At 37.4% G+C, this 15,785-nt stretch overlaps 1 protein-coding gene across 2 annotated transcripts; it reads left to right on the top strand.

Annotated features, from left to right (window-relative positions):
- The first annotated feature begins 1,104 nt into the window (after nucleotides 1–1,104).
- Nucleotides 1,105–14,390, top strand: asip2b (agouti signaling protein, nonagouti homolog (mouse) 2b). 2 transcript variants are annotated; one of them, XM_034703345.1, is made up of 4 exons: nucleotides 1,105–1,298; nucleotides 1,382–1,513; nucleotides 11,061–11,134; nucleotides 13,256–14,390. In XM_034703345.1, the coding sequence occupies exons 2-4, from the start codon at nucleotides 1,411–1,413 to the stop codon at nucleotides 13,418–13,420; spliced, it is 342 nt and encodes a 113-aa protein (XP_034559236.1). In that variant the 5' UTR covers nucleotides 1,105–1,298; nucleotides 1,382–1,410; the 3' UTR covers nucleotides 13,421–14,390. The 2 variants fall into 2 exon arrangements, with proteins under 2 accessions (XP_034559236.1, XP_034559235.1); XM_034703344.1 differs by having other exon boundaries at nucleotides 1,121–1,294.
- The last annotated feature ends 1,395 nt before the right edge of the window (nucleotides 14,391–15,785 follow it).

Genomic DNA, 15,785 nt, shown 5'->3' with positions numbered 1-15,785 from the left:
AGTGGCAGTGTGATTTAGAAAATATAAAGCCAAGATCTCCGCCCCTGGCAGGTTTGTTAAGCTATTCGTGTCAAAGAGGAGTAGATAACACACCCTGGAAAATATTGGAGTTATTGGATATCAGAGACAGCATGACATTCTAAGTTATATCTATACTCAAATGTTTGTTAAAGTTCCTACTATAAAGAATAAAACCAGTTGGAGCAAAGATTTTGGGTCCCCCTTAGATGTTGTAATGTGGAAAAATATTCTGTTGAATGCAAATAAAATTACATGTTCTAACAAATTCTGTGAAACCCAATACAAAATGATTCATAGACTGCATGTTACCCCAGCTATTCGAAGTAAATATGATTCTTTATGCTCATCATTTTGTTGTACGCCATGGTATTATTGTCATTTGATGTGGTCTTGTTCTAAAGTTCAAGGTTTTTGGCAATGTGTCCAAAGGAAAATTAAGAAAATATTTAAAATTGATGTTCCTTTAAACCCATTTAGTTTTGTATTGGGATTAGATTCAACCTATCAATGAAAACACAGATACATTCTTAGAATTGCTCTTTATGCGGCACGGCTTTCTATTCTTCAGAAATGGTTGGATGAAGAGTCTCCTGACATTAAAACGTGGTATGAAAAACTCATGTCTATTTCACCATTAGAGAGATTATCACACGTTCTCAGAAGCAATCTTGAAGTTTTTATAACAGACTTGTCACCAATAGCATACCCAAGAATGGGTAAGAGTTATAAGTATAGGAGTATCAAATGTATCACATTAAAATGCTACATGTATACATTTATCAGGTTGTGATTGCTGCTTGTACTAACACTGTAAGAAAAATGTGACCTATTTTTTATTTTATTTTTATTTTTAATTTTTGTTTTGTTTTGTTTTGTTTTGATAATGTTTTCTGTTGGAGCATTATGTGTGTTTTTCTGTGTGTTTTTTTTTTTTTTTTGTGTAATGCGAAACCTTTATTTAAGAATGAATATATTGAAAAGAGAGACAGCATGTCTACCAATACTTCTCTGAGAATGAAGCAGGAAAAGTATTAGCCCCTGGGCCCCAAATCTCTAAAGTCACCATGACTTAATTATGTAGGTTGGCACGAGTCATTTCCTCCCTTTGACGCGCGCGGATTCTGTTGAGCGTCTCACTGAGCTTCATCAACCTGCAGTGTGTCGAGCCTTTCACGTGGGGGCGGCGCATCACGCTCTTCGCCGTGCGTCACCTCTGTTGTGTTTGAAGGCAGAGGTTCCCCATCACAGCGAGGGAGCAACAACAAGAGGAGAAGTGCGTGAGTCACGTATCTCAGGTTTCCATGACACCTGATAATCTGGGACTTATTTAATGCCTGATTTTTCACCGTGTCTCCAACAGTTATCATCATCACCCTCATCATCATCACCATGACGAACAACAAACACTTGTTGTGCCTCCTCCTGCTCTCCCTCACGCTTTCCTGGGCAGAGATCACGAAGAAGGATGCGAGGAAGCCTGGCAATGACTCAGGTGAGGATACAAGATTTTGTCTAAGGTGTTAATTAGGATATTCAAGAATATTTTTTTCTGAATTTGGCCTCTAAGAAGTTGTAAGGGCATCATATTCAAGATGATAAAAATCACATGGAGACTTATGTAGTTTTTCTGTATCCAATTGTAATCCCCCAAAATAAAGACTTTGATAAACATGAGAGAGAGAGAGAGAGAGAGAGAGAGAGAGAGAGAGAGAGAGAGAGAGTCATTAAATTATATTCTTATATATTATATCTGATTGGAGGAGATACAGAGGATCTGTTACCCTCTTGTTTAACAGTTTGTGCTTCAAATTGTTGTTTCTTATGAAATCTATGAATCAGAATGTTTTTTGTCAGGAATAAATCAGCTTTATATGAAATTTTAGAATTCAGCAGTGTATGATTCTTTCTGTTGAAATTGTTGTATTTTAATTTTGAGTTTTTGATTAATTATGAGAGAACAGAAAAAAAGAGTGGCAACTATAACTTATTACCTTCTACCGGAAGGTTTTTCAAACCTGCTTTTCACATCTCCCACTCATGTGAACCCCATTCATCTTATCCAAGTAATTAACACTGTAAAATATGTGGAAATGCTTGTTTCCAGCTTTTTTGCAGCCTATCTATGTCACCTAAAATGGTTTACAAACAGCAGGAGTTAACACAACTCTCCCTAACGCTGGTCATATAAACCTCTCATCTTAAATGTCCCCTGTTGTGCGTCTCATATGAAATCCTTACACGACATAAAACTCCTGCTATTGTTCTTTAGTGATTTACATCCAGCCCTGCTGTGGAAGTTTGATAATCTTAAATAAGTTTATATCTTTGATTATTTCTGTTAAAACTGATAGGACACAAGCCTATCTAATCTTCAATTGCTTATAAATGTGTGAAAAAAAAATCTCAAACCATGTCAGTAAATCAAACACAAGAGGCGAGTTTTCTATGAATGGGTAAAGTAGTATGCAGGGTCCATACTATAGCCCTGTGAGAAGTTGGTGTGATGTCTTGTGGTCTCCTGCCCTCAAATTTAAAGTATTAACTATTTTATTTTCTGCATTGAAGTGCATTTTTATGTTACAACTGTGTCAAGCAGAGTAGCATAAAATCTATACATGAGAATTGAGCATTAGGTCTTGTACATGAGCCAGATTGTCTATTTATAAGGGGAAACACTAATAAGGCATTACACAATAAATGTGTTTTAACCTTTGGTCCAAAAGCTTTCATAAACAGCGGAGTGTGCTATGCTAACTTTTTGAACATTGATTTCCTCTAACACACTTTTGAAGATTGTGTGTGTTTGCGTGTGTGTCTACCATTTACGCTCCCTGAGAACTGTCACTTTGCATATGTGTGAATGGGACAGTATTACAAACAGTCACATGATGCCTGTAAACACTGTGCGAGCTAATACCAAGTACAAACATAAAACAACAACAACATATGGTTTTAGCCTCCTAGGAAGTCAAGGGTGTCATAAATTAAATATTTCCATTTGTTGTCATCTGCCCTGGAACCTTGAAACAGACACGGCTAAATTAAAAACAGTGTTTAATGTGGAGCTGCCCCGGAGCAGGTTATGTTCAGGATCAGAGATCAGTTTGTAGAAAACTCCACCCACTGACCAATCAGCTGTCTCGATCACAGAGCTCTGTGGGCTGATCGTGAGGGGGGGGGGGGAGAGATCGTCAGGACACTTTGTCTACCTGTATGATTTTATATATAAAATACTGATGACAGTTATTGATTTTCTTTCCTGACATCAAACTTAAACAGAATCTAAATAAACTAGTCAGATTAAGTTGTTCTAGGATAATGTATTAAATATAAATCTGCGTGTGCTTATCACTTTGAATCGTGCTCTGATTTTTATTTCTCCACAGCGCTCAGTTTGATATCGTCAGGGCTGCAGGTGAAATATTAAGTCTAAAACTGTCACACACGACACAAGATTCAATCACAGAGAGAGATCACTGTCAGGGAACAAACAAAGTTGTTATAATCAGATCTATCTGCACTAAATGATGAGAAATAAGACATAATTTGTTCATTCAAACAGTTTGTGTCTTACCTCTCAGTTCTTCTTTCTTCTTTCATATTTCAAAATTATCCGTGTTGATCTTAGTCTGGGTGATGTGTTTATTTTTTCTTCATATTTTTCTAATATCAGTGCAGTGTTTGGAAAATATGTTAATGTACAGACTGTCCGTGTCTGTGATTGATCACATGTTGCCTTCTCCGCCACGTTCATGTGAACGCGCTCAGGGTAATTCTGGATTGACTCAACATGTTGAAAACCATCTTCATGTGACACATTAGCACGATCTCCTTTGTTAGGTTCAATGAAGCCGGATCAAGAAAATATATCTGGGATATGTTGAACTGGCTTAGTAGTATACCCCTCTGGCTGAGACAAGACACCTATGTTTTAGTGAATATTACAGATTAGCCATCACACCCTCAAGTCAAATATTGTAGAAGAAGAAGTCACTAAACTTGGTGAAATGACGGTTTTCATAACACAAAGCTTGGATGACCCTCAGAAACCAATTGCAGTGTCTGACCCCTGGACTCTGACTGGTTTGAAGAGAGGGGCCTGATAATTGAAGGTGCTATACCTCCCATACTACTTTTAGAAACTTCATCCACCGAGCAGGCCTGTATTCTAGGGACACAAAGTTCTAAGGGGTTGATAGGGCACTATGAGTTAAATTACCAGTTCAAGTTAGGAAATGCACACCCTTGTAATATCTCATCTGCACTACAGATGTCACAGAGGTGTGATGCTGGGACCAAGTTGCTTGTGCATGTGTGTGTGTTTGTGTGTGTGTGTGTGTGTGTGGGTGTGTGAAGCTCACATTGTGTTTCCCATGCCATCCCTCTTATGCTTTTGCACACTGCAGCACAATGTAAAATCAAACACTGGGACACCTTTATGTCGTTTTGTAGTCAATTTTTGCGAGTGCGCTCTTGCGCACTTGTCTTTATATAAGATAAACTAACAGCTGTGTCAGCAAAGACACTGATTTCATTTGTATTCTACATTTAATAGGTGCAGAGAAGCTAATATGGAAGGGATCTCTTGCTCGAGTTCTGGTCAGAACCGGTCTTAGTGACTTAGAAAGACTGATATTTGGGAACTGGATGATTCAACTTTAAAGCAACAAGTTTATGTACATGTTTCGTATTGTTTTAAATTATCTGTAGGTGAAAGAGGAGTGTCCTTTCAATGTATTTAATATTGAAGTTGAAAGTTATATATTTATCGAATATCGATTATATTATTAGTAAATGGCTGCATCTCTTGGGTTTCGGGGTCATGAACATTTACATCATCAGAGAGAAGATTTTGATTTATGCTGCCTTTGCGTAAACTTAAATAAAGATATAACCCTCTGCATTGAACTCCCTAACCACTGCTCCAGTAGATTCAGCACTTTTGAAAGTTTCTATGTCAGAGGGATCCCTGTTTTCAACTGGGAAGCACAGTAATTAAGACAACCACAGGTTAGGGTTTGTTGACTTGAGCTCATGCATTAATCTCTCCTCTGTTTTTGCTTGGTGGGTCATTAATGTAACCTGTTGTTCTTGGTTTGATTTTGAATGTGCTTATGCTGAGATTCTGAACAGTAACAAGTTGTTTTTTCATGATATGATTATCTATGATAGTTTGAACCATTAATCAGCACAAAGGGACTCATGTTAGGGATCATTTGAGGCTGTTTCCTCTACACACAATGATCACAGCTGGGTTTGTGACAGTTTTAATTTGGGTGAACTATGGTTCTGTTCTGGTTTTATTACCTATCAAGAGGGTTTTTTTTATTGTCTTCAATGGAAGACGGTTGATATTTGCAGTATGAGGTGCAAGTTTTAAATTTCAACCAAATGAATAAAAATCATCTGTATAAAAGAACCTTCTCAGCATCAGACTTTGCCTTTGTCTTCTGTTAGTTTGTGCATTGAAGCTTGTTTGTTGTCTGTTATTTGTTTAATAACAAAAATTAACATTTCACATATCTTTTCCAATACTACGTAATTTACCTTTTATAATTTATTGATTTCTGAAAATGATTTCCCATTTTTTTTTTACATCCTCGTAAAACAACAACAATGACAGGAGAAAGAAAACAAAGGGAAATAGTAAATTTCCACAAAGTAATGTCAATGTTGTCCATGTGTGGTAAAAGTTCAACTTTTAGCTTTGTCCAAAGTGCATAAGAGACCCTGCTCACTCAAAATGACTGATTTTCTTTCTCTACATAAAACTGTATCAAGACTGTATACAGTTTCTCCTCTTTCAGCCTACATTACATGGAGTCAGTCTTTAAGCAGCCCATTCATAGTAAATGAGTTTCCCTGCCTGGTGCCAGTCCCAACAGATACAGCTTCAGGCTAGTCTAGATCAGTTTACTGCCTTGCTTTCTGCACAGTATTGTTTTTTGACAGACCATTGTCAGTTATGGTAAAGGAAGTCCATGACTACAAGAGAGTTGTTGCTGGAAAGGATAAGCTTTTCTGAATGGGTTCTTCAGGCTTGGTTACAGCTACTGTATACACATGGTTGTTCTTGCCTGTGGTGGTGGTGGGGTGTGATATCTTGTATAGGTGCTCAAGATACCTGGCTGTGCCCCTGAATTAACCTCTGAGACTGGTTTTTAAAAACTTTGTCCACAGGGGGTACCAAAAAGCTCAGAAAATGAAAGACCCCGACTGTGACTTTAAATCAAATATTTCTTGTTTGACATTAACGGCTATTTGGAGAAACATCTCATAAAATCCATAATTTATTTATAACCCTAATGTCTACCTCACCTACCATGCCATGGGAGCAATTCAACAGCAAAAAGCAAAATGCTGTATCCCTCAGACCACTTAAAAGATTTTGAAGGAATCTTTTGGTATTTCTGTAATTTAGCCTGGATTCAGTCTTCTGCGAGGATCAGGATAATCTTTATTTTTTGGATTAAGGTTATCCCAATTCCACTCAGACGTTTTGAGCAAATTAACCTGGGGGTTGTATCCAAATATAATCCAAGATCGTAGTATCCAACATCATAATCCTTTTTTGATTGAAAAACCGTTTTTTATCACTTTAATCCATTAAATTACTTGGAATAAGCAGGGCTTGGTTTCCTGAGTTGAGCTTTTAAAGATACTTTAAATAAAAAGAGGGCAGGTTTACAGAACACATCCAGGCAGGGAGCCAATTTAACTGTCTGTTAAATATCAATGGGAAGCTTTTAAAATGTCAATATGGAAACTATGGAGAAAATAATAGTATATGTGATAATTTAAGACCAATCTCTCTCCAGGCTGTTTTAAAAACAGCCTGCTACATACTACCTACTATGCTGTGTTTGAATTTAGTATGTAGTATGACTGTTCTGTTCGATCTGTGTTGCAGTACGCTGGGCCAGACGTCACTGGATTTCTGGTTTCAGAAAGCGGAAGTAAACAATGGCCAAGCTGATAGCAAAACTGCTTCTTTAGCATCATTTATGATTTAAAAAGTTAGGAAGTGGTTTATAAGGAATTTAATAATTTTCACAGAACCTTAAAAACTGAGTTCCCCCCATCAAAAAACGAAGAGAAAAGAAAAAGCTAAATGAGCGCTGTGCATTATGGGAAACAGTAAGGCGAGGCAGACTGGTCCGATGCATACTGTGAAATTTTCCAGAATCAGCAGACATCCGGGGACTTCTGGCATACTGCAGATTTTGCCCTTGTTCACATACTACATACTACATACAACTTACTACATACTGAATTTTGGCCAAATCAGTATGTACTGCTAGTATAGTAGGCGTTTTCGAAAAAAGCTTAAGCCTATAGCAGCACGACTAGCCACGGATGAAAGGCAAGCGTGAGCCAGCCCTCACTCTATCCTCTATCAAAACTGAAAGATTTAAGCCTATCCTTAAAAGTAGAGTGTCTGACCCCTGGACTCTGACTGGTTTAAAGAGAGGGGCCTGATAATTGAAGGCACTATACCTCCCATACTACTTTTAGAAACGTCATCATCATAGCATTTTGATAAGGACAGGACTGCACCAAACACTGAGAGAAACAGGAGTATTTTCAACAGTAATATGGTTGAAGTCTAAACATCTGGTCAAAGATTAACACCAAAGTGTTGTGCTTGATATTAAGAGAAGGTGCATCATCTATCAGCCATGAGGCAGAGCAGGTCAGAGCCAAGAAGGAGGACTTTTGATTTATCACAATGGTGAACTTTCACTGCACCCAGGCTGTCAAAACAGGGGTGAGGGTGTTGTCTGAAGCCAACAGAGGGTAAGCGAATGCCAGATAATTTTGATTACTCTTGACAGTGACAAGCGTAGATATTTTTTTCTGTCAGTAAAGAATATAGTGCATCCAAAACCTTTGAATAATGAACGAGCTCCGTATGTTTCTGATAACATACCAACGGGCTCCAAAGCTAATGTGTTGGTACATGATGTCCTTGTGTACAGGTTAAGATTTGTCATAGCGGATTAATTTAGTGAGGGAAAAAGAACATCACTCCCTGCCTTCCCCAACCCCGGGCACCAAACCTAGAATCAGGCAAATATTTCTCATCCATTTGACACACAAATTCTTCAATAGTAGCCCACAGACAGGGTGCCTACAACAACGGAGAACCGCAAGTCTACATCCTTAGCCCCTTTATTTTCTCCCTTTGCATCAATAAATGCGATGAAGGAATACAACGAGTGTGTCATGGCCTATTAGCACTTATTCTCTCAACTCACTAAGCGATGTAACAGTGGGGCGCTGATGGACTAGTGGTCTAAGCGCCCCACATACAGAGGCTGCAGCCCTCATTGCAGGGGTCGCCGGTTCGATTCCCGGCCAGTCGACCATTTCCTGCATGTCTTCACCTGCTCTCTACTCCCCACATTTCCTGTCTCTCTATACAATAAAGGCCAAAACATACTAACAATAATAACAATATACTAATAATAAAAACTTTAAGCGGTGTAAATGTAATATCTGTGTCTAAAAATGTGTTTGCTAAAGTAACCATGGGCTGGTATGACCCCACTGGAAAACAGGCCACCCTATAATCCTTAACTATGATTGGAAAATTGCCTTGTCAGAGGCAGGACTTGTGTTGAAGTAAACTAATTGGGCTGTGATGCAACATGCTGTCAGTAGCTTTCGATTTATGGTTGCACATTTTCTGTTGGAGGTAAATTGTGACTTCGGGAAGAGTCTACTTCTTGCGTCCTTAAAGAGTTTGCTTTAAAAGATTTATAAGGTGCCTTTCTGTTGTCTTAATTTTCAAGTTAAACAATTATACACAAGTATAACATCAGTATGGCTCTTTGATGTTAGTTGCCAATATAAAGGTATGAGACAGAGTAAATATACATTTGTTTTTGTGTGCACACATACTTCATGCTCACATAATCTCATACTCTAAAAGTGTGGACACTCCCCTGAAAGTAACAAGTTACCGGCACCCACACAGCCCGCAGCATACTTCACCCTCACTCGGTTTTAACCAATCATTAGACCGTGGAGCAGCCTGACGGTTTCAAATACCAAGTAATAACTCATACTAATGTAAGTAACGTTGCATAATTTAATCCATAAAACTGTATTCCTATTTTCTCACATGGCAGCTTTTCCAACAGAAAAGTAATCTCACATTCTGAACACTTCCTCTCCAAGCTGAATCCTCCATCCTGATAAATTACACAGAGATTAGAAATGAAGGGGGGATCCAAAACAAAAATGAAAACATAATTTCTACAACTGTTTCCACCATGAATCTCTGATTAAGCGTTTAACACTCTTTGCCAGTAGTTACATAAGGATTGACATTCTTTTTCCTCTCCTGCTCCCTACTCGGTAGAGGCTGTTCAGGGTCAATCTACCTAATAACATGATAGGAACCTCTGCATGGTTGGAGGACCTATTTTCTTCTGTATTTAGGGCTATAAAGTCCTCATGCTGAAATCTACTTTCCTAGTCCTTGTACTGAACCCTTATTTTCTCTATCTTGTGGATGCTGAGCATTAAATGTGTATGAAGACTGATGGTGCAAACCAGGTTCCCCTCTTGTACAGCAGTTAAATCAAAACACGTACCGCAACGTTAAATGGCATCTTGCGCTGGTGACTTCATTTGGAGCTGCAGTGAAGCCCTATCCTCTTTGAAAGCACACATTAGACATACCATTAAAATGTCAAACATCCCTCCGGTCAGTGCCGTAAACATCCTGTGAGTTGTTTTTGAAGCCGATACTCACTGTTGTGACAGCTCATTGACTCTTGTGTTTGCATCTGTCATGTTTCCTCTCACTGTTCCTCCCATAATTGGCTAATCTGATGCACATAGTCCTGTAAGAGCTGTGTTTCTTAACAGAGCTGGCAATCATGGTGTTGCAAACCTTTCCATAGAAAATAACAAAATTAAAGTAAAGCTTCTAAATCACTTGCTTCTCTCAGAGGGGTGCCAGCTCCCTTATCTAGTGTGAGTTTATTCTGTCCCGAGGTGATCAAAAGGATCTTAAGTTGCTTTAAATGTATGCCTTACTAAAAATAAATAAAGTGGTTGGTTCAAGAAAAATTGGCAACAGGTTTTGAAAAAACAGCTCAGGAAACATAAGCATGCCACTGGGGAGGAGGACTTATTGTACCAGTGGGACCATCAATCCAACTTTAAGTCGTCAATCAACCAAGTGAGCATTGACTGTGGACAGCCAGTGCTGTTCAAATAGTGCACGCATTGTGCAACATGTTGACTTAACACAGAATAGGCCCTGTCCAACAGGAACCTCTTTGCACCACTGTTTAGCCCCCTGTGGAAACACTCAAAATAATTAGAGTGCAAGAATTGATTGTCTTTTCCTTCAGCCCTGTTTAGAGAAAACTCTTGACCCTATAGTGAATAAAAAAAACATTGTTAAGATGAGCATAATGGGCACTGGTGATGCACATCTCTAAAGCAGAATAATAGTATTTAAACATGTAGGAATAGTTTTTATGTTTGAAAATTAAAAATATATATATTTTATTCATGACTCCATTCACTTACCTTGAGATTCTACTGAGTAGTTTTACTGTTGTGTAGCGTATTCTTGGAGCTACAGATGGAGTAAACTGGTTTAAAGGAAGTGAACACTGAAGTGGCTGCCAGGGGAGACTACGTGGTAAATGGTTAATATGGCCCTCAGGTGGTTCCATCCACAGAATTTGGCTCATGACATGAGAAAGGTCAGGATCAGCTCGGACCATCAGCTCCATCAGCTCCATCTATCATATCAAGCATTGACAAACAGTTTTACCACTTCCAAACCCTGTTTCCAATCAAGTGTTGATCTTGGAAAAAACAGAAACTGTATTGTTGTTTCCCTTCATGCATGTCAAGATTACAGGTCTCGAGTGTGTGGTGAGGTTTTCCTTGGCAGGGAAACTGAACTGACATTCACTAAAAATGTACAGAGGTCGTGTAATAATAATTATTTACAGAGGTATTTTACTGTGTGTTGAGGGTAAACAATAACTCCTTTTTTCCTACTCTAGTTGGGAGCCAAGTGAAGCCCAGAAGACTATTTGCAAGACGAAAGATTTCTCAACCACAGGAAATTCACATTCCTGTAAGTTTTCCTGACTTCTTCTGAAACTGCCTTTGTAAATCACTTCATTCCACAGTATGTTTACTAACCTCTCTATTATGTTTGCTTGTGAATGTTTAATTGGAAAATGTTTGGATCAAAGTTGTATTCAAATGTTAAAACCCACAACAATTAACGTCTGAGCATTAATGTGTCTAAATTGGTTAATTTAACCCAAAAACTGACTCAGTGTTTTCTCTTTTTATTCAATTTGTCAAAAGGTCACTGAGTAATAATTATCATACTGTCTGCCTTTTCACACAGTTCAAGGTCAATAGTTAAAACACATTTATTTTATTTTATTTTATTTTAATTATTTTTTTTAATTATTTATTATTTTTATTCTATTCTATTCTATTCTATTCTATTCTTTTCTATTCTATTTTATTTTATTTATTTATTTTATTTTATATATATATATATATTTATTTATTATAGAATACAATACAATACAATACAAATAAAAAATAAATAAAATAAAATAAAATGAAATAGAATAGAATAGAATACAAATAAAAAATAAAATAAATAAATAAATAAAATAAAATAAAATAAAATAAAATAAAATAAAATAAAATAGAATAGAATGTACTTTATTAATCCCTGAAAGGGGAAATTCACAATATCACAATTACCATAATACACTAGTTTTATCCAGCAGCTGGCTCTAAAGAAGTGGCTTCCATGTACAGTTATACCTTCCAAGTGAACCGTTAATGTAAATCTTAACTTTTCTATTTGCAGACACATCAGAACCTCCTTAATCCATTGTATTAAAAAGGGAGGCAGCAGCCTTCCATTTAACAAAGATTAACCTCAGTGAAATCGATTTTCATTGCAATGCTCGCAAACAGATTTTTCATGATTCCATGCTCGCAAACAGATTTTTTTTTAATTCAAATTATCCTTGAGCTTTGTTTTTTTTAATCTGTAGAACCTCTAGGATGCTGAGTCATTTTTTAAGATGCTACACATAAGATTTAATCTGGGGAGACCACCAATTCTCAGCAACATTCACTCAATCCACACGGCAGCAGTTTTTCTCTAAACATGTGCTCAGGTTTAGAAGCTTAATGCTGTTGAAACATAGTAACATACTGCTGAAATACAGCTAACATAAGAATTCAACCAATTCTTTAGCTAGCTAACATTTCCAATTTCATTTCACAACAGCTAGCATTAGCATTCAACCCACACTGTTAACTTGCTAGCAGTAATTCTAGCTAGCCAGGAATTAAATCAAGCTGTCAATTATGTTGTTTTACCAGGAAAAGTGGCCTAATATTCCTTCAGATTGAAACTACTCATTTCCTTTTTTTTCTTTGGTTCTGTTAAGATGCGGTAACTATTAACAGTTTGTTACATTTATTTGATTTGCACTTGAAACACAGCAGTATGACGTTTAAATAGAATTCAAGCTTGTTAACCTGAGAATGATCCCAGAGAAATAACTCCTGAGGCATTGTCTCAGTTACTGAGAAAATAACAAATTATATTGTGACAATAATTCAAAGATGCTATTTGAATTTGCGTAGATGTTTGTTTGTCAGTGGAGGCAGGCCAAAGAAGATAAGAATATTATAATATCACCTCACATAGCTTCACTTGAAAAGCTGTTAGTAGATAGTTGGCCTTGCCAAAAGCAACAAACAACAAATTGGTTTTAAGTTTTGTTTCTGGCCACATTATTTTTACCTCTCTGTTTTTTTTCCTCCTGAGGGAAATATCTCCTTGTTGTTGCTAACTTTAAATGTCTGCTGTTAAATGCTGAGTAGATTGCATGCAATGTGCTCATTAATGTATTTCCACTCAGAACAGCATAATGACAATAAACACTGCCAATGCAGCAGCCTCAAGGACATTAAAATGCTCTTTAGAACCGGGGGGAATTTGAGGGTTGAATAAAAGTTTGTGGGTGAAACTCACTTTGAGTTACTCAAAGTTTAACCTGTTGTGTATACTGATTCAAGGTCGGTACTTTATGTTTGTTTAATGATCTTCTACATGTAAGTCATAGAGCTTCTGTGGATTTCAAAATGTTTCTTTTTTGCTGTTTGATGTTACACGTAATTGAAATGAATCTCTCTGTTGGTATTGTTTCAGAAAAACAAGTCAAACCACATGACTCCTGCTCGTCGCTGCGGCCGTATGATGGAAAGCTGCTCCTCTCACATGCCATGCTGCGACCCCTGTGCTTCCTGCCGCTGTCGACTCTTCAACACCATCTGCCACTGCTGGAGGGTGAACCCTTCGTGCTCAAAGACGTAGATTAAGTAATAAAAAAAGACAACATACATGCACAGAAAAATCCCAGCTTGTGTACATATACAATGAAAGACATACATACACAGAGAAATGCAAACATATGCACATCCCCCTCTGGCCTGCAGGCTCCTCTTTTACTACACAGGTGCGGTTCAGATAATATCATTTCCACTCAGAGAACACTACAACATTTGGAAACACTCAGACTGGAGGAGATGAAAGGGTGAAGCCTGTGGTTTTCTGTCTCCAGTTTTCTAAGGCATGAAAAATAGAGTGCGCACAGAAATGTTTACAGAATGGCCAAATACCAAACAAAATGTTGGCTTTGAAGGTGTAAAAAGGGATGAGTGGCAGATACTATTTCTTGTATGTAGACAATCACGTTTAAACAGTGTGCTGTGCCTTAGGTATTTCCACAACCACTGATGCTTTTCTACATCTTAGGCATGTCTTTGCTCCTGCTCTGTTAAAAGCATGTGAATGTAGACGGTCATTTGAATCCAACTTCCTTATTTCTTGTTTGTTCACTGTCAATGTGTGAAAATCACATTGTGAGTTATCCTCAGCGTACGAAAATGAAGAGCAGACAAGTCTCAAATGTGAAATCAGATATTATTCATGAATGGATCTTTGGGGTAAAAGTTTTTCTACATTTTTTTGTTGAATAAACTTCCCTGTATGCCCATTATTTTCATGCTCTTTTTCCACTCGATTAGAAATATTCAAATTTATAATAAAAAAAAGTACATTGTCTGTGTCACTTTAAAAGAAAATCACATTTCATTTAATGTGGACAAGGAACGAAAACAAGGCCAAAATAAGTAGTTATTTTGCAGATGTTTGCCGGCAGCTATCTTGTAGATGGACTTCACCTGCTTTGTATTTCTCTCTGTGACAGTTGTGTGGAAAACAGAAAGATGCTTAACAAAGTCAATGTGAATTGCAAAATAAAGCATGAATCATGTCCAAGTTATCTGTGGTCCATTGAATTACTAAATCAGACACTGTGGTTTGCATGCAAAGTGGAGGAGAAGAAATGTGACCGCTTCTATAGTGTTTATATTGATAATCCTTTTCCACATATGCCAGGATATGTTCTGTTTGTCTTTAGAAGCCATGAACAGTAAAGTAACAATTTCTCAATAACATCCCCATGACAGAACAGACGACATAAGGACATACAGCTGAGCGACCATGTGTTGAATGTGGTTACATCAGACTACAAAGTCAAATTAAAAAGTCATACTTCAATAGTGGAAGACCTGAGGACAGTTCAAAGGTCAAGTGTAACATAAATCTGTCAGCACTGAACTAAGCGAAAGAAGCATTTTCTCCTTCCTTCATGAATCACCTTATCTGGCATCGGCAGGGAGATTTGGCACAAACTCATTTTCACACATGCAAAGAATGAATAAGCCAAGGAATGTGTTGCTTGTTGGAAGCAGAGTGAGGCTGAATATTTAGCTATTTCAATAATTTTTACTTGTTTCTAACAACTGTGTGAACTTTATACTCCCCTGCATATTCACAGCCAAACTGTGTCCCGCTCCTTGATTTACTGATAATATTTCTCTCTCAGGGCAGATAGTGCAAAACGTGATGAAATAACCTTTTTCTTTTAACAAGCTACTGACCTGTAAAAAAAATGTTCAGGATGGATCAGAGGATTTTGTTTTCAACCTCCCTGGCAGTAAAAGTGAGGATAGTCAGTAATAGCATGTACGCATGGTACTTGAATCATTTGATACAATCTTATCTCCATCGGTCAGCTGCTCCAGGCTGCCATAAATGCTATGGGTAGAAATGAACACCAGTCTCCCCCCACAAGCCGTTACACGCTCTGTTCACAGGTAGGCGAAGACAATATAGCACGACCCGTCTCATAATGTCCATGCAGCCGTTTGAAAAAGTCATGATTTTAAAGACTGCAGATGTTCAGTTACTTCATATCATCAGTCACTTAGCTTTGTTGTGTATCATATAGAACATGTTAAACATAAAATGGGATATGTGAAATTTGTGTTTTATTTCCTCTTTTTTTTTTTTTTACATACCAAAGAGTTACTGGCCACAACAAGATGAAAAACAGTAGCCGTTTCGTAAGTTAAAGGTCTTATGATCTTAGCAGTGAGCATTTCATATTTTGACAAATTATTTTCAATCTTGTCTCCAAACATTGTCAGTTACATTTCTGTCATAATAATGAAAAAAATTGTAAAATTTATGAGGTAGTAGGTCATAATCATGAACCAAAAAATCCTAATTGTGAGACAAAAAGTTATGAGAAAGTAAGTCATAATTTTGAAATGTTGAGTCCTATTATGAGGTGCCAGACATAGACTGTATAAAAAATGGATGTAGTATCCGT

The sequence above is a fragment of the Notolabrus celidotus genome, chromosome 15 (genome assembly GCF_009762535.1).
Source record: "Notolabrus celidotus isolate fNotCel1 chromosome 15, fNotCel1.pri, whole genome shotgun sequence".
In the NCBI taxonomy this organism is placed as follows: Eukaryota; Metazoa; Chordata; class Actinopteri; order Labriformes; family Labridae; genus Notolabrus; species Notolabrus celidotus.
The sequence above is the reverse complement of the archived record's forward strand: the minus strand, read 5'-3'. Positions and strand labels throughout refer to the sequence as shown.